Raw genomic sequence first — 17,851 nt, forward strand, 5'->3', positions numbered from 1 at the left:
CAACACAAGAAAAAAGAAAAAAAAATTGTAACTATGTGTGGTGATAGCTGTTTACCAGACTTATTGTAGTGATCACTTTGCAGTATATACATATATTGAATCATTATATTGTATACCTGAAAGTAATATAACTTTATATGTCAATTATATCTCCATAAAAAAATTGTTTGAAATCAGGAAACATAATACCTCCAGCTTTGCTCTTTTTTCTCACGATTGCTTTGGCTATTTGGAGCCTGAACCAATAATTTTATTTCTAGAAAATCATCCTAAATAATTTATGTCCACAGAAATTTATATATAAGAATGTTCAGTATATTATGTTCAAAAGAGAAAAAAAAAACCCAGAAATAATCAAAATGTCTAGTTTGTGATATTTTTTAAAATGTGGGTAGATTTATAGAAAAAGTACTTTGTAGCCATTAAAAATATTATTTTAAACTCTCCAATTAAAAGGCAGATATTGGCAGAATGAATTAAAATTTAAAAAAAAACAACATGATCCCCCTACAAGAAACTGACTTTAGATACAAAGACAACAAAAGTTAAAATTTAAAGGATGGAAAAAGATATTTTATTCAAATAGTAACCAAAAAGAGCTGGGGTGGCTATATCATTATCACACAAAGTAGATTTTAAGTCAAAAAAGTTTATAAGAATCAAAGAAGGATATTATATATTAATAAAAGTTCCAGTCTGGGAACAAGATATGGCAATTTATAAACGTAAATACACCTAACAACAGAGTTCTACAAAGTGAAATTTGTCAGAATCAAAGGGAGAAATAGATGGTTCTACAATAATAGTTGAAGAATGCAATATCCTATTTTCAATAATGGATAGAACAACCAGGCAGATGATCAATAAGGAAATAGAGCACTTGAACAACTATAAACTATTAGACCTAAAAGACATGCACAGAGCACTCTACTCAACAACAGCAGGATGTGTGATTCTTCTCGAGTACAGACGGCCCATTCTCCAGGATAGACCATACATTAGCCCACAAAAAAGTCTTAATACATTTAAATACATTTTAAAGATTGAAATTATACAAATTATCTTTATGACCACAGTGGAATGAAACTAGAAATCACTAATAGAAGGAAAACTCACAAATATGTGGCAATTAACAAAACACTCTTAACTGATGGATCAAAGAAGAAATCCCAGGGAACTTTGAAAATACCTGATACAAATGAAAATGGAAACACAACATACCAAAACACATGGGATGCATCAAAAGCAGTTCTAAGAGGAAAATTCACGTGTGAATGCTCACATTACAAAGAAGAAAAATACCAATCCTCAAACTCTTCCAAAAGATTGAAGAAGTAGGAACATGTCTTAACTCATTCTGTGAAGCAACTGTTACCCTGATACCAAAGCCAGATGAAGACACTAGAAGAGGAAACTACAGAAAATTGTCCCTTATGAAAATGCAAAAACCGTCAACAAAGTACTAGCAAACCAAACTCAATACCTAATATGCTATTTAATATAATAAAAGAATTAAACACCATGCCCAAATAGAACTTATTCCTGGAATGAAAGGACTTTTCAATGTACAAAAATCAATTAATGTAATATACCACATTAACAGAATGAAGGAAAAAAATCGTACGATCATCTCAATCAAGGCAGAAAAAGCGTTTCACAAAATTCAACACCCTTTCATGATAAAAAAAAAAAAAAACTCACTAAACTAGGAGTGGAAAGAAACTACCTCAACACAATAAAAGCCTTACATGCAAAACCCAGAACTACCATCACACTCAATGATGAAAGAACAGAAGCTATTCTTCTAAGATCAGGAACAAGACAAGGATGCCCACTTTCACCACTTCTATTCTATATAGTACTGGAAATTCCAGCCAGAGCAATTTAGCAAGAAAAAAAAGAAAAAGAGAAAGGCATCCAAACAGAACAGGAAAGGAAAACTATTTTTATTTGCAGACAGCATGATCTTATATGTAGAAAACCCTAAAGATTCTACAAAAACCTTTTATAGCTAATAAATGAATTCAACAAAGTTGCAGGATACAAAATCAACACACAAAAATAAGTTTATTTCTATACAGTAGCAATGAACAATTCAAAAAGGAAATTAAGAAAGCTATTTCATTTACAATAGCATCAAAAAGAATAAAATACTTAGAGGTAAATTTATCCAAGGAGGAATAAGACTTGCTAAGATTCGGCACTCTCACCACCACGGCCTGGGTTCATTTCCCGGTCAGGGAACTACACCACCTGTCTGACAGTTGTCATACTACGGTGGCTGTGTGTTGCAGTGATGTTGAAAGCTATGCCACCAGTATTTCAAATACCAGCAGGCCCACTTATGATGGACAAATTTCAAGCAGAGCTTCCAGATCAAGATAGACTAGGAAGAAAGATTTGGCCACCCACTTCTGAAAAAAATTGTCCATGAAAACCCTATTAATGGCAGTGAAGCACTGTCTGATATAGTGCCAGAAGGTGAGAAGATGACACAAAAAGACCATGCAGGGTTGTGTTCTGCTGTACACAGAGTTGTTAGGAGTTGGAATGGACTCAACAGATGCTAACAACAAATAGGACTTGTACACTGAAAACTATAAAACACTGCTGAAAGAGACTTTACAAGACCTAAATAAATGGGAAGATATTCCATGTTTATGGATTGAAAGACTTAATATTGTTAAGATGACAATACTACTCAAACTGATGCTCAGTGCAATCCATATCAAAATCCTAACAGAGTTTCTTGCAGAAATGGTAAAACCCATCCTAAAATTCAAAGGACTTGAATAGCCAAAACAACCTTAAAAAAGAACAAAGTTGGAGGACGTACACTTTCCAATTTCAACTCTTAACACTAAGCTAGAGTAATCAAAACATGCGGTACTGGCATAAGGACAGACAGACTGATGGAATAAGATTGAAAGTCCAGAAATAAACCCTTTAACCTATGGGCAATTGATTTGTCACAAGGGTGCCAAAACCATTTGATGAAGAAAAACAGTCTCTTCAACAAATAATGCCAGGAAAACTACACAACCACACGTAAAACAATGAAGTTGGGCCCTTAATTAAGTGGATCAAAGACATAAATTTAAGAGCCCAAACCATAAAACTCACAAAAAAACACAGGGGAAACTCTTCATAGCCTTGGATTGGGTAATAGTTTCTTAAGCATGACACCAAAAGCACAGGCAACCAAAGAAAAAAAAATAGATAAACTGGACGTCATCAAAATGAAAGGACATCAACAAGAAAGTGAAAAGATATTCTACAGGATGGGAGAAAATATCTGCAAATCATATATCTTATAAGGGGTTCATATCCAGAACACAGAAAGAACTACAATTCAACAACTAAACAAAAACAATCCAACTCAAAAATAGAAAAAGACTTGAATAGACATTCCCCGGAAAAATATATACAAATGCAAATAAGCACATGAAATGATGCTCCACATCATAAGCTATTAGGGAAATGCAAATCAAAGCCATAATAAGTAATCAGTTCACATCCATTAGGATGGCTATTATTGAAAAAACAGAAAATAAATGTTGGTGAAGATGTTGAGAAATTGGAACGCTGCTGGTGGGAATGTAAAATTGTGCAGCTGCTGTGAAACATAGGCAGTTCCTCAAAACTGAAACACAGAATTACCATATGAGCCAACAATTTCACTCCTAGGTATATATTGAAAATAATTAAAAACAAGGACTCAGATATTTATACACCAATGTTTATTGCAGCATTATTCACAGTAGTCAAAAGGTGGAACCAATCCAAGTGTCCATCAAAAGAAGAATGGAAAAAAAATTGTGGTAAATATACATACAACGGAATATTATTCAGCCATAAAAAGGAATGAAGTTCTGATACACGCTGTGACATGGATGAATCTGAATATATTATGCTAAGTGAAATGAGATAGAAGCAAAAGTACAAATATTGTATGATTCCATTCACATGAAATATCTAGAATTGACAAATTCATAGTGACAGAAAGTACATTAGAGGTTACCTGGGGCTGGGTAGGCAAGAAATGGGGAGTTCTTGCTTAATGGGCACAGAGTTTCTTTTGGGGTAATGAAGATGTTTTGAATTAGTGGTGATGGCCCCACAACACTGTGAAAGTAACTAATACCACTGAATTGTACACTTAAATATGGTAAAATGGCAAATATTGCTATGGATTGAATTGTGTCCCTCAAAATTCACATGTTGAAGCCATAACCCCCCAGTGTGATGGTGTTTTGGAGGTGGGCCTTTGGGAGGGTTAGATCAGGTCCCAAGGGTGGTGCCCTCAAGGCAGGATTAGTGCCCTTATAAGAGGAGACCAGAGAGCTTGCTTTCTGCTCCCCTTTTCCGCCAGGTGAGGACACAGTGAGAAGGCGGCTGACTGCAAACCAGGAAGAGAGACATCACCAGGAACTGATTCTGCCAGCACCCTGACCTTGGACTTCCAGCCTCCAGAACTGTGAGAAATAAATGTCTGTTGTTTAATCCAGCCAGTCTGAGGTCTTTTGTTACAGCAGCCTGAGCTGACTAAAGCATTTGTGTTATATACATTTTAGCACAATAAGAAAAAAACAATTGTATTCCTAAATACAAGTAGCAAAGAGAAAAACTAAATAAAATAATAGCAGTTACAATGAAATAAAAATATATAAATCGCCGAGGATTAATCTATAGAAAAGACACAATGGCAGGTGGCAATTACTCCTGTGCTCAGTGGTCCTCAGATACTGTGCAGACACCCTGCAGGCTTCTTCTCATCATACCCGTGCATTTCATGTTGTCCAAAGATCTAACCGCCACGAACGCTAAGCCTCGGTTCCCTCACTTTTTACCTAGGGCTAATAACAGACTTGGATGAAAAAGCCAGTAGTCATTATTTCTGAGCAATGACAGCAGGAATGATGTTTATCTTCTCTTTCATGTTTTTCTGTTCTCCCCAAATTGACTAACATCAGAATGTATTATATTTTTCATAATTTGAGAAAAATGACATTAGTTGTTAAATATATGTTTAGAATTTTCTCTGAACCCTATTCGAGTCTGCATGACTTCCTGCACGAGCAGCCAGGGGGTCCCCATCCTCCGGCCCTTCTATGCTACAGTTCCTCCTGCATCACCCGTCTCTCCACCCACACCTCCTTGCCTTCCCACCCTCCTTTGAACCATTCCCGCCGGCCCCCTCCCTCCACCAGTCGGCGCTCTCAAGACCGCCCTTGGGGCCCACCTTCTGGAACTGCCCTGTCGCTGTCCCGTCTCCGGAGATGCCAGATGCCTTCTGCTCTCCGAATCTCTCCCGTATCGCAGGGCTGGGCAGCGCCCTCCGCTGCGTCCTCTCCACCGCGCCCCGCGGAAGCCCTCGGCTGCCTCCGGCGGCGGCAACGCACGGTCACGGTTCGGTCAGCTTCCAGCTGCCGGGGTCACTCTGTGAAGGCCCTGCAAGTCCTCAACTCTTGAAACCTCACTTTTCTCATCGGTAAAATGGAGAAATGAGTATCTATGTCATAAGGATGTGATGATAAAACAATCTGTGTAACTCAGTGATACGGTAGTAAATACTCAATAATTTTAAAGCGACTTGAATCAAACACAAATTTTAGATTAGATGAACCTGGGTTCGGGTCTCCACACAGATGTTTTGAGTCCTATATCCCCACGCCGATTTCTCACCTTCTTAGCCCTCAATTTCCTCACTGAAAAGTGGGTAAAAGCATGATAATCCGTTTATTCCTTTGTTCATACAAACAACCTTTCTTGTGGACTACCATGCCTCGGCACTGTACTGAAAGGGATGCACAGACGTGAAGGAAGCATTTCCACCCTCAGGAGCGCACAGCCAAGTAGGACATGGACCCAGAGACAGTCTCAGCTGCATGCACACTGGAATCACCTGGGCTGGTGAAAAACCCTGATCCTGGCTCCTCCCTGCCCAGGGGCTCTGAGCAGAGTGGCTGAGTGTGGCTGAAGTGCACTTTAAGAGCTCCCCAGAGACCCCAGTGAGCAGCACACATTGACAACCACTGCTGTAAAGTCACTCAGAGAATTCCTTCACACCTAACTTGTTGCAGAACATTTTCCTCAGTGGTTATCTGATGCACTGAGAACACAGAGGTGGGACAGTCTCCAATCTTGAGGCAGGGTGTCCCAATTCTCACCCACTTTATGTCAGCTCAAAATGAGCCAGAAGTTTCACTAGAGGTCTGATGAGGGGTTGGCTCCAGTCTTATCTGTTTACAAGTGATAACAAGAAAGAGGACCTTCCCCAGAGCAGGGGGTCTGCCTCCAGCAACCCCTTCCAGCTGGGCCTTGTTAACCAAGCAAACCTGGGCTCCTCTGCAGGGAAATGCAAAACTCTTTTTATAAGACCTTTAAGTAAATGAAAGCAAGTGACAGGATGCTGAAAAATAGGTCAGAGCAGCTTTATCACCCCAGGCCATTAGCCCCTTCCCGCCTCAGAGCTGACTTAGATCCTAAGCAAACAGCCGGAGATGGGACATGCCATCCCTATTTCTAGCCTCTCAATCCTGTCTTGCTGGCAAGACATTTCCTTTTCTACAGTTTCCATTTATAAAGTGCATATTTTCAAAACCTTATTTGACATAGGACATATCATGATGTCTGAGATTTGTTCTAAAATACTCCCAGAAAAAAAGAGTGGGGGAAAATAAATGCGATGAGATTGGCAAAGGTTGATACTGAATTGCTGAACCTGAGTTTATGAGTTTATGAGTCCATTGTCCTAGCTTTCACGTATGTTTGAAAATGTCCACAATACAAAATTTAACAAAAGAAACTGTGGAGAAAAGTTAGATTTTAGATGTTACTTTTAAAACTTTAATATTATCAGAAAGGTTTAGATTCAACATCATCCTCTGAACTGAATACTGCTAAAACTTCTTATTCAAAGAAATCTAATCCTTTAGCTTATACATGGTTTTATTTTAGTGTACACACCACTTTGCTCATATAGAAGTTTCTGTTGATTGAAAGTCATAAAATATACTTACTCTTATATATAACTAAATTATGAAACTAACAATAACCAAACACTTTCAGGTTTAAAAGTGTAGCTGTCACAGTCACAGACACTCCCTGGAGACATGAGGTGGGCCCCTCCGCAGTTCTGCCCACTTGGTCCCAACCTGGCCCTGGCAGCTCACAGAACTAGTCCTTGGGAGGCCACAAGACCACCAAGCTCACCAATTCCCTATGGGCTTATTTAACAGCCTCTCTAACTAATCTCACATTTAAAGGTTTAAAAATTTAGGGCCAGCCCCGACACATTGTCATCAGACAATGGTGAGGGGCAGTCACCCTGTGCTCAGTGATTCTCAGATGCTGTGCGCGCACACTGCAGGCTGCTTCTCATCATATCTGTGCATTTCATGTTGTCCAAAGATCTAACTGCCACAAGGGACTTGAACTCTAAACCTCGGTTCCCTCACTTTTTCCATGGGGAATAAATAACAGTGCCTCCCAAAAGCAGTGCTGTACTCAGTGGGTCATATCTGTGACACATGCACCAACATGCTGGGCAGAGAGAGGAGCCTTAGTTTGTGGGAATATTGATACATCCTCAGAAAGCAGGTGTTGAAATGTCTCACTTCATATCCATGCTCCCCACTCAAGACTTTTGGGACCCAAGCCTGCTGCTTATGTCACACACAGCAGCTCCCTTCTTCAGCTGGTCCCCGTCACCATCTCTCAGGACAAGGAGGACACAATATAAAATCTCCATTTTCCTCAAAAACTTTTTGTTCATGTTGGGGTTTTCATTCTTTTGTTAGTCTGTTTGTTTTCAGCGAGGGAAAGGCCTGTCACTTCGGCCACCAGTGTTTTACATCAGGGGTTGACCACTCCTGCTGCAGTCACCACTGTAAACACCGTTGGGAGAGAATCAGCCCAGGGCTCCGCCCCCAGCCAGGTCTCACTGAGGGGACAGCGCTTGAGGCTCTGCACCGGCCCTGCCCGTCACAGCAGGCCACCGCCTAATGGGCTTCCACAGCAGAACTTGGAGCTCTCATTGTTGTTTCTTGTGGCTGAGGCAGAGGGTAGGAAATACCTGCGGCCTCTGTCATCCGTCTTGTGTCCTGACACAGTTATTCCAGGACCTGGAGTAAAGATACCCGAAAATTCAGAAACTGGTGAGACAACTTCCTTGGAAATTGATCTTCATTGTACTGACGAGAGAAGGAGACTCTCACACCTGTGGGAAAATGCCCTGGAGCCGCCCTGTTAGGTAAGGACAGAGACCATCCAGATCTTAGAACCAAGAGGGTGTTTAACAGCCTCCAGAATAAACTGCGATGCCTGCATGCTTGTTCCTTCTCAGTAACGGATGTGTACACTTTCTTGGTTGCAAAATCTTTCTAATCAATGACATGAATCAAAATGTACAAGTTACAAACTGATTGCATAATATTTATTATACAAGAGTGTATATACTTATATATTTATATGTGATTGCATACACATTTTATACATATGTAAATTTCTGCTTATACTTTTTTATATCTCAAACTTCAATAATTTTCTTTAAATATTCTAGGCTCCTGTTTATGATCACTTTGGCATTACAGGTCATCCAATTGGGAAACAGTAAGAAGCATTTTATTTATAGTCTCTTAGTTTTTATTGTACATTTGTTTCTCAATCATTATCAGTCTCATATTTTCAATGTTTTTAAAAGGCTATCAAAGAGAGAAACATAAAGGCAGTAGAGAAGAAATCAACAACGCTACAGCTCAGAAGCTCCAGGAGAAAACACTCAATTCGACCTCGAACAACTTTAGGAAGGTGACCGGGAGCGCAGAGGGCTGGGGGCCGCAGGATTCACTTCCCTCCTCCCCAGCTGTCCAAGAGCGTAAGTCACCCTGCCGCCCACAACGCCTTTGCAGTCGTCTCAGTCAGTGGACTCCGAGTTCTGGATCTGAAAAAAAAACCTATGATAAGTAACGAGAAACCCAACAAGACAATATTTTATCATCTTCAAATGATGATACACTATAAAATAAAAAATATTTCCTAGTGAGACGTTCTTTTACTCCGAAAAACATTTTACTATTTCATTGGTAAAACGTTGCATTTGCTCTTAAATGGGTATTTTTCTGCAGGGCCAGAGAACTGTGATTTAAAGGTATTTAAAACAAATATCCCAACCCAAGATAATAGAAGACCCTTGCTGGGCTTATTTCAGACTCTCAGGCTCCAGACTCCACGTCCTCCCGCGGGGTAGAAGGGAGGGTGGGCGGCGTCATGGCAGCCATGGGTGGTCCCCGGCCGGGAGGCCTGTCTTTAATCACTGTCACGGGAAATCACAGCCTGACTTTAACATGTGAAAAGAAGGAAAAAAGAAAACCCTACTCACAGGAGGCAGGGTTTCCCGTCGCGTTTTCGGGCTTGTTCCTGACCCGCCCGCATCCCTTGTAGTTTGGTTTTAATTCTTAAATTAACAAGCAGGGTTTTCCCGAACAAACACACTTAGCAGGGAGCTAATTTTATTGCCTCCTCGGGGAAATTTCGTTCGGCCTTCTTTGGGCGGGTGTAACGCAGACGGCTGCGCCCGGGTCGCGGAGCTGACGCCCAGGCGACCTTGCAGGGGCGCCCCCGCGGCCACGCTGCTGCAGGAACGGTGGCACCTGCGTGCTGGGCAGCTTCTGCGTGTGCCCCGCCCACTTCACCGGCCGCTACTGCGAGCACGACCAGAGGCACAGGTGGGCTGGGGGTGAGCCGGCTGGGACCGGGGGCACGGAGAGGGGCGCAGGCGGGCGGGAGTGAGAGCTGGGCGCGGCGGGTCGGCTCGGGGCTCAGAGCGCGGGGCTGGGGGTTGCGAGGCAAGGCGGGGCCCGGGGACGCTGGGTGGGGGGGCGCGGGGGGGGGGGGGGCGGGGGGCGGGGCGGGGCGCCGGGTGGGGCGGGAGATTGCGGGGCGCGGCAGGAGGCTGCGGGGCGGGGCATGGGGCGTGGGGCGGGGCGTGGGGCGGGGCGTGGGGCGGGGCGTGGGGCGGCCGCAGTATCGTAAGGCAGGGTGTTGGTGTCTTCAGCGAATGCGGCGCCCTAGTGCACGGAGCCTGGACCTTCCGCGGCTGCCGCCTCTGCAGGTGCGTCTTCGTGGCCCTGCACTGCCTCCCCAGCCAGACACCCGGCCGCTGTGGTAAGAGGACCTGTGATCGCAATCCACCGAGGCAGGCGGTTGCTGCTTTATACAGACCGATCCGTGGAGATCTACGGAATCTCTGTGACACCGAAATGAGCAAACTGGGTCGATCCATCACCCAAGAAAGTCACATTCCTTGTAAATCACATAGTGTATTATCATTATTATCATCATTTTAAATTTTATTCCTAAGTTTCCCATATCCCAATTGCAGGGTTTTAAGGTGATTTCCAGCGTCCTTAAGTGTCCTTGACAATGAGCAGAATTTGGGGAGCACACAAGCTGTTAAATAGAAGCAAGCCTGGCAGACAGGTTACCTGACGAAGTCTCCAGTCATTTCCCTGCACGGCGCCCCCACCCTCTCAGCTGTGAAGTGAGGAGGAACTGGAGCAGGACAGGCACAGGCGTGCTCGGCCAGGCACTGCCTTCCAGGGCCAACGGTCAACGTTCCCAGGGAAGAAAGGTGCCTTGTAACCACAGCTCAGGCCTGCCACACATATTAAGGGCCAGCTGGGTGTAGAGAGCACACAGGAGTGAACACTCATTTGTGAAACTTCTGAGCAGTCACCCACTCAAGGCTACTGTTTCACTTGTAAAACTCAGTGAGGAACAGGAATTTCCTGGGTCGGAAAACATGTTCTGCTCTGCTGCTGGATCATCACCTTGGGCAGGGTCCAGAGGCACACGCAGAGAAGGCACAGCATTTCAATCCCACGGCCTGCACCTTCTCCCCTCTTGAGCACGTCCTGGCTGGGACTCCAGCGAGGGGCAGTTAATGAAGCCACAGCCCTGGGTGGGGTTGCTGTGCAATGTGAAGTCAAAGCCCCTAAGTCCACTTTCCTGTCCCTCTCTCCACCTCAGTCAACTGTGGGCAAAACTCACAGTCAATGAGCACACTTAATGGTAGCACAGCCCTGAAACCCCGCTTGCCACCCTCCTGTCGGCTCTCAGGACTGCAGTGGTGGGGCAGCACCAGTGGGGTGCAGCCCTTCAAGCCCACTTCCTGCTGGTGGGGAGGGTAGTGGAAGAGGATACTGTGAATGCTCAGCTTTAAACTCGCCTTCCTGCACCTGCCTCCCTCCTCTGCACTCTTGGGTAGGATGAGCAGTCAAGGGGCATTCTTAATGAAGGTGCAGCCCTTCAGCCCACTTCCTGCCCCGCCCTTCTGCTCAGCCAGCTCTGCGGGGTGCCAGCAGTGCCAGTAGGGGGAAGTATGACTATAGTATAATGTGTGTCACCTTTCCGGTGCTCCCTCATGTGGACCACATTTCCCAAAGCCCGCCCTCTTCTGCTGGGCTGTGCGTTTGCTGGGCCTAGGCCCCTGATTCACTAGCTGCTCCTCCTATGCCTCAGAGAAGAGGACAAAATTAGGGAACAGGCATGAGAACTGCAGGTGGTCCCTGTGTAGTCCTACCGTGGAGCGCATTTCCCATCTGCCATTGTATCTGCCAGTGGCTGTGTGGGGAAGGGGCCAGCTGTGATCCTTTACAGTCTCTTGTGCAAGGCCAGCTTGGACTCCGAAGTAGCAGGTCAGGAACTGGGTTCCAGGATGTCTGCTCGTTATTTTACATCCTTGGAAACATCAAAGGCTGGGACTGTTGTCTGCCAAAGACAGTGACAGTGGCTGGAAAATGTGGCTTCTGCTCATCAAAGTTGACCAAAACAGTGCAGTCATCTTCCAGAGTAATCTGTCAGGTGCAGAAAGGGCAATAACATCTTTGTGCTCTTTGACCCGTTGATCCTGCTTCAGGGCACATGACGACAGTAGTGGCTGTGCTGACGTGGTTATGATGATGTAAGGGTGGTGATGATGATGATGATGGTAGTGGCAGCTGTGCTGATGCAGGTGTATGATGATGTGAGGATGACGATGGTTATGATGATAACTGTCTTCGTTAGCTCTTAGTATACTTCAGGCACTTTATACACTTTATCCCATTCAATTCTGATAACAAGCCTATGAAATAGGTGTTATTGTACCTTTGAGATCTGAGAAAACAGATAGAGTAGTTCACTACTACAGCTAGTAAACAAGGTCCAATTCTTTTTTTCTTAAGAGATAATCTAAATTGCTAATTTAGAAACAAGATGATATTTTATAATAACATTTAATATTTAAAAATATTTCAAATTAATATGCTATAGCATATTGATGTAAACATTGATATAATGATAATATATAGTAGTATGAATCTGTGACTACCATTTACAGAGTACATAAGCACATCTCTCAACTGTGTCAAACACTTTTTTTAATTGAGATATAGTTGACATATAACATATTCGTTTGAAGTGTACAACATAATGATTTGATATATGTATACATTGCAAAATGATCACCACAATAAATGTACTTAACATCCACCACCACACATAGTTATACATTTTTTTTCTTGAGATGAGAACTTTTAAGATCTACTCTCTTAGCAACTTTCAAATATTCAATACAGTACTATTAACTATGTTACCGCCTACCATCATAGGTTCTTTACCCGCCACACAAGAGGGGTCAAATAAAAACTGGAACACCAGGCTTATTGCAAGGAACGGGTTTTTATTTCAGATCATATCAGCCAGGAGACGAGAGTGAGCCCTCAAATTTGTCTCGTTTCATCTCATCTCCCCGAAAGATGGGAGGTAGGGTTTTAAAGGTTGCAAGGAATGCAGCCATTTGTAGGGAGGAGGGGAGCCTGTCGCCTTGCTGGTCCGTGCTTTCCCACTAGCCTGTGGCTGCTTGCAGGAAAGGGAGGAGTCTGTGACCTTGCAGGTTGCTGTACTTGGTTGTCTGCCTCCGTGGTGGATGGTGGATTCTGGTGCCAGGAAGCGGAGGAGTAAGCAGGGAAAGGGGAGGAGTGTCTTAATTTTAACCCTATGTATGCTGGGTTTAATGTAGGGGAACTGATATCAGGGCCAGCATCATTAGGACTGCTTTGGGGAAAAGGTGGACCTTCTTTGCAAGATAGATGCAAGCGGTTTTGTTCTTTTGTATTTTAAGTCAAATCTTTTTGCCCCTGATTGCTAAATGACTTGGAATGGAACTCTCAGAAAGATCACCTTGGTCAGCTCATGGGCTAAATGAGAAAGCTGATGGGCTGTTTCTTTGTTAGGTTTAAAAACAATAAACCAGTTCTACATCTCTCCAAGTTCCAGATAAATCCCCTTGCTTCTGGCCTCATCGAAAGGAATATAAAAGCTAAAGGAGAGCACCTCTTCCTTGAGCTGAGTGCCCCGCAGTGGGGCTTGCTCTGTGCTCTGTGCAGCCCCTCCTGGTGGTTGTTGCAGGTGCCACAGAGCCCCACGGGCAAAGTCGAGTGAGGAGGCCAGGCAGAAAAGGGCCTTTATTGGAGCCATTGCAGATATCTCTGTTTCACGCTCTTAAAGCAGGCTGGCGACAGTGTGCCTTATGTACTCTTGGGATTCTTTTTCCAGACCTGAAAGACTTTCTCGCCTCACGCTCTAATGGATGCAGCGCGCAGCACATGCTGAGTCTTCTCATCCTCCTGCTCGGCTTCTTCCTGCTGCGCATGCTCAGTGAGGGGGGAGACTGACCACTAGCTGGGCCTGCGGGGACCGCTGTTCCACGCCAGCAGAGCCAGGCATCCCCAGCGCAGCTGGGCGAGCGTGACACTCCGTGGGAAAGCCAGGACTGTGCATCCTCTTTGATTTTCTATGTTGTAAGTCATAGATTTGTTTCCTTTCCTGTAATCTGAAGCATTAGATGAATATTTTTATTAATAAAGATTTTCATGAAAGAGCTTTCCTCGCTTCCCTGGGCCTTATTTCCAGGGATGAGACTTAGACACGCAGGAATCAACACTGGAGGGTGGGGCGTCTTCAGCTCTAGGTCAGCTGGGATGGTTTCCGACTAGACTGAGAACGTGTCCCTACTTGGATAACAACTCCTCTTTGAGTACCCCTTGGCCCCAGCACATAGATGCACCACAGATGTGGGGACACTTGATGTCATTCATTTGTTCACTGTCAGTCTCCCCCACTGGCCTCTAAGGCCTTGGGAGGCAGGGACAGCGCCACACGTGTGTCCCTAGTACTGCTGCATTCTGGGTCTGGCAAAGATCAGCTGCCTGAAAATGCTCCATAGACAGAGAAGGAGAAGCAAGAGGGGGAGGGAGCCAAGACTGGAGCAGACAGCCTGGCACCTACCTCTTTTTCTCCAGCTTCCTCTACTAACTGTGCCTTTGTGATACCCTTTTCAGGGAATTAGCACTTCTTGGGATTATCAACAACAGCTCCGTAAAAGGGGAAGATTCCACACAGCAGAACTGCTTGTAAAGGCTAGGCAAGGAGAGAATTCAGCCAAAACAGGTTACAACCTCAGGCCCCTTCTCATAGGATCCATCTTCTCTGACAGCCAGCCAGGCAGGCACAAATTACCCGTAGCAGGCCAGCCGCCAGATCTGAACCCTGATTGCAACCAAATATATATAAAGAACTTGGGAAAATTAAAGGGGACTAAAGGGGCTGTCTTCCCACCAATCGCACAGCAGGTCCTGGAGAGGTGCTTGGGAGTCAGACGTTTCTAAGCTGGGTCTGTCAACTGTATTAGCGCTCTGCCGATTAATCACAGCCCTAGTGGACAGATGCCACAACTAGAAATCAGACTGGTGAAAACAAGAAGAATATTACAAATTATTCAGATAAACAAATAAATAAGAAAATATGAGAGCCAAAAGGACTCTGGAATAGACAATACAGCTTGAATTAATAAGTTGATCAAAATGTTGATATTTTATAAACCTTGCAGAATTTCATTTAAAATATGCAAAGTTGAATTCAATGGAAAAGCCCTCACAGGATTTATTGTCCTTGTGCCGTAAAGCTGCATATAATGGAGTGCTTTTGTGGACAGAAAAGTGCCTTTCAATCAACACTGACATCTCCCTGCCCCCAGCAGTCACCTGGTGCCCGGCTGTGGACGTCCTGCAGCGGAGGGTCACCCACATAGTGACTGGAGTTCTCAATATGAGCACTGGAATGGGCATTTTCAACTTTTTCAGCCATTTGCTATGAAAATATGAATTCAATGTAATATTCAAATGAGTGTTAAGGTAAAAGAAAGTAGAATTAAGTAAAGGGTTGACTTGGACTGTGGTTCATGAAAAAATAATTATTCAAGTTTTGAGGCAAACATTTCTAGGCAATAATGATTTTTTATAGCAAAGTTGTCTGAATAGTTTCAAGTGCATTCTGAGCAGTGCCTTCTATTGCAGCTTAATTAGAGAAACAAACAAATGATGAACTTTGCAAATTTATCCTAGGAACTTGAATATGTTTATACTATGTGTAGCATGCTTACAAACTGCTGTCTTCTACACTTTTATACTGTAGGGGAGGAGGACATTTCCTCTCCCCAAATGTGGGTTCGTCTGGCCGGAGAACAAATTAAATTCACATGAGACAGAATAGCAAGAGAAAATTAAACAAAGCTTTATGAGGAACCATGGCCCGGGGCCTTTCTTCCCGAAGGAAGAAAGGGCACCGAAGAAGTGGGGTGCACAGAGTGGTTATATACCCCCAAACGGGGTGTTTCACATGTGACTGAAACGTCTCTCCCACAATAGTCACAAGATTGCCCTGTCGGCACAGTGCTTGATGGACAAAGCAGGTAGTGGTCTGCTATCTCAGTGGGTGTAGCAGGAGGCAAGTCGATTGTCTGGAGCTGGGCGGTCACAGGTGAGCGCAGCAGCAATTGGTTCCTAGCCTAAGGAAAGATGCTTAATCCTTAAGGAATGCCAACATTGGGAGGGGGAGGGAAGTCAGTTACAGGAGGTTACCAGACTAGCACAATAAAATGCAGATTTTAAGTCCTTGCCTTTGGTATTGACTAAGAGTTTTTGGAGAGAAGGTCATCTCCTTTCTTCTTCCTGGTACAGAGAGGGAGGCAACTTTCACAGATAGAGATTTACCTTACAAATGTAAACATGTCCTAACAAAGGGCAAGTTCCATTCCTCAGAGCCTCCTTCCCTGTCCCAATTTATCAAAAGCAATCAGCCTCAAATAATCCTGATGCCAAAGAGACATATCTTGGGATGGCCAATTCCAGGTCCCCACAATACTAATGTGCAGTGTGCTGACAAACACAGGCAGATGAAATGACACCTGATCTTCTTTTCAGTAGCTGCATCCAGAAGATTGAACTGCGGGGACTGCTCCACATTTGGGAGGCTATGGCTGTGGCAAAAGGGAAACCAAGTTGCGTTCATGATGAGAAATATCTAGGATATAAACATGCATTTACATTTCAGGTAGAAAATTAGGAACCAGGATTATGGATCCTCCTAATAGAATAATTCCTGATTATAAGCAAGAAAACCAAATTAGCCATTTAATCTATTTACTTATCTATCTATCTATCTCTCCATCCATCCACATCCACCTACCTACCTACCTACCTACCAATTGAGGAAATGATGCGGGGTCGGTGAGGCGAGGAGTCGAAAGAAAGATTTCTTGGACTCTCAAGGTCTGGCAGTGGTGCTCTTTTATTTAGAGAATAATACAGAATAGCATGGGGACAGGACCCATGGGCAGTGAAGAGCTGTTGCTGCTGCTGCATGGGGACAGGACCCGTGGGCAGTCAGAGCTCCTGCTGCTGCCCCGAGTTGAGGGTTAGGGCTAATTTTATAAGGCATGGGTATGTGACTTATTTTTACTGGAAAAAGAAAAGATGATGTAAAAAGTCATTAAATGATTTCAGTGCAGATGAGGTCTGGTTATTGTGCGGTCATATAACTTTAGATATGAATCTGGTCATATAGATCGGCATGTAGGTGAGGATGCCCTGGGCTTCTCTCCCTGGGGCAGCCCTAATTCATACCATAAAAATCCACCGGGTCATATAGTTTGGCATGTAGGCCAGGTCACCTTGGGCTTCTCTACCTGGGGCAGCCTTAATCCACATCAAAACCTTTACCTACCTAGTTCTGAGAAGAACGTAAAATGTCATCCAGGAACTGTGAAAAGTGAGCTGACAGCTTTTTCAGTAATGCTTGGAGAATTCAAGAGAAAAAGGTATTTTCCCTGTAAATGGCACCCAGGTGTCCAGAGAGAGCATTACAAAGTAGAAAATTCCCAGGAGACAAAAGAGGACCCTGGGTTCCTGGTTGGAGCCTTCACATAAATGTGTTACGTATCTAATCTGTCTCCTGCTATCAAGGAAAGCAGATGGAGACGGCTGTCCTATGTCACTCTCAGAGCTGGCCTGTCCCATGTCCCACGGAGGAGCCTGTTCACAGTCCTGGCTTTGCTCACCCTGACAGAGGGAGGGACCTCCCTGTGGAGAAAGCAATTAGAAACTGTCTCCATTCTGGATTGCTTTTAGAAGACACTCTTTCCTTGCCAGTTTGTGTTCTCAGTCAGTCTACCTTCACATATCCAGAAAAGTAGGATCTGTCACCAGAAGCTTTGTGTGCTCTCATAAGGGAGCCACTCAAGGGCACTGAAAGCAGGGACAGGGAAAGCCATAAGGGTTTGTACACATGGCTTCAACTTCCTGCCTGTTTGGCCCTTTCAACCCACTCGTGCGTTAAGGTTTACTTCAGAGCTGGAGCAAATGTCTACGGGGAGGAGCCCTCTGGTGCCTTTTCAGCCAAGTCACAGTTTCCTCCTGGCCTGAAGCTGAAAAGCAGCTGACTTTTCTTGGCTGGGAGCTTTCAAAAGCAG

The 17,851-nt window shown here is 44.1% G+C and overlaps 1 protein-coding gene across 1 annotated transcript; it reads left to right on the forward strand.

Moving 5' to 3' along the window:
- The first annotated feature begins 8,028 nt into the window (after positions 1–8,028).
- On the forward strand, positions 8,029–13,825 carry LOC124238564 (cryptic protein-like). The gene is made up of 6 exons (XM_046659645.1): positions 8,029–8,254; positions 8,564–8,613; positions 8,705–8,878; positions 9,614–9,728; positions 10,058–10,167; positions 13,600–13,825. The coding sequence occupies exons 1-6, from the start codon at positions 8,232–8,234 to the stop codon at positions 13,716–13,718; spliced, it is 591 nt and encodes a 196-aa protein (XP_046515601.1). The 5' UTR covers positions 8,029–8,231; the 3' UTR covers positions 13,719–13,825.
- The last annotated feature ends 4,026 nt before the right edge of the window (positions 13,826–17,851 follow it).

The sequence above is a fragment of the Equus quagga genome, chromosome 4 (assembly GCF_021613505.1).
Source record: "Equus quagga isolate Etosha38 chromosome 4, UCLA_HA_Equagga_1.0, whole genome shotgun sequence".
NCBI classification, from domain to species: Eukaryota; Metazoa; Chordata; class Mammalia; order Perissodactyla; family Equidae; genus Equus; species Equus quagga.

Coding starts and splice junctions, on each gene's coding strand:
- LOC124238564 (XM_046659645.1), top strand. CDS start 8,232: ATGCCCTGGAGCCGCCCTGTTAG. Junction 8,614..8,704: donor GGTCATCCAATTGGGAAACA/GTAAGAAGCATT, acceptor TGTTTTTAAAAG/GCTATCAAAGAGAGAAACAT. Junction 8,879..9,613: donor CTCCCCAGCTGTCCAAGAGC/GTAAGTCACCCT, acceptor GCGACCTTGCAG/GGGCGCCCCCGCGGCCACGC.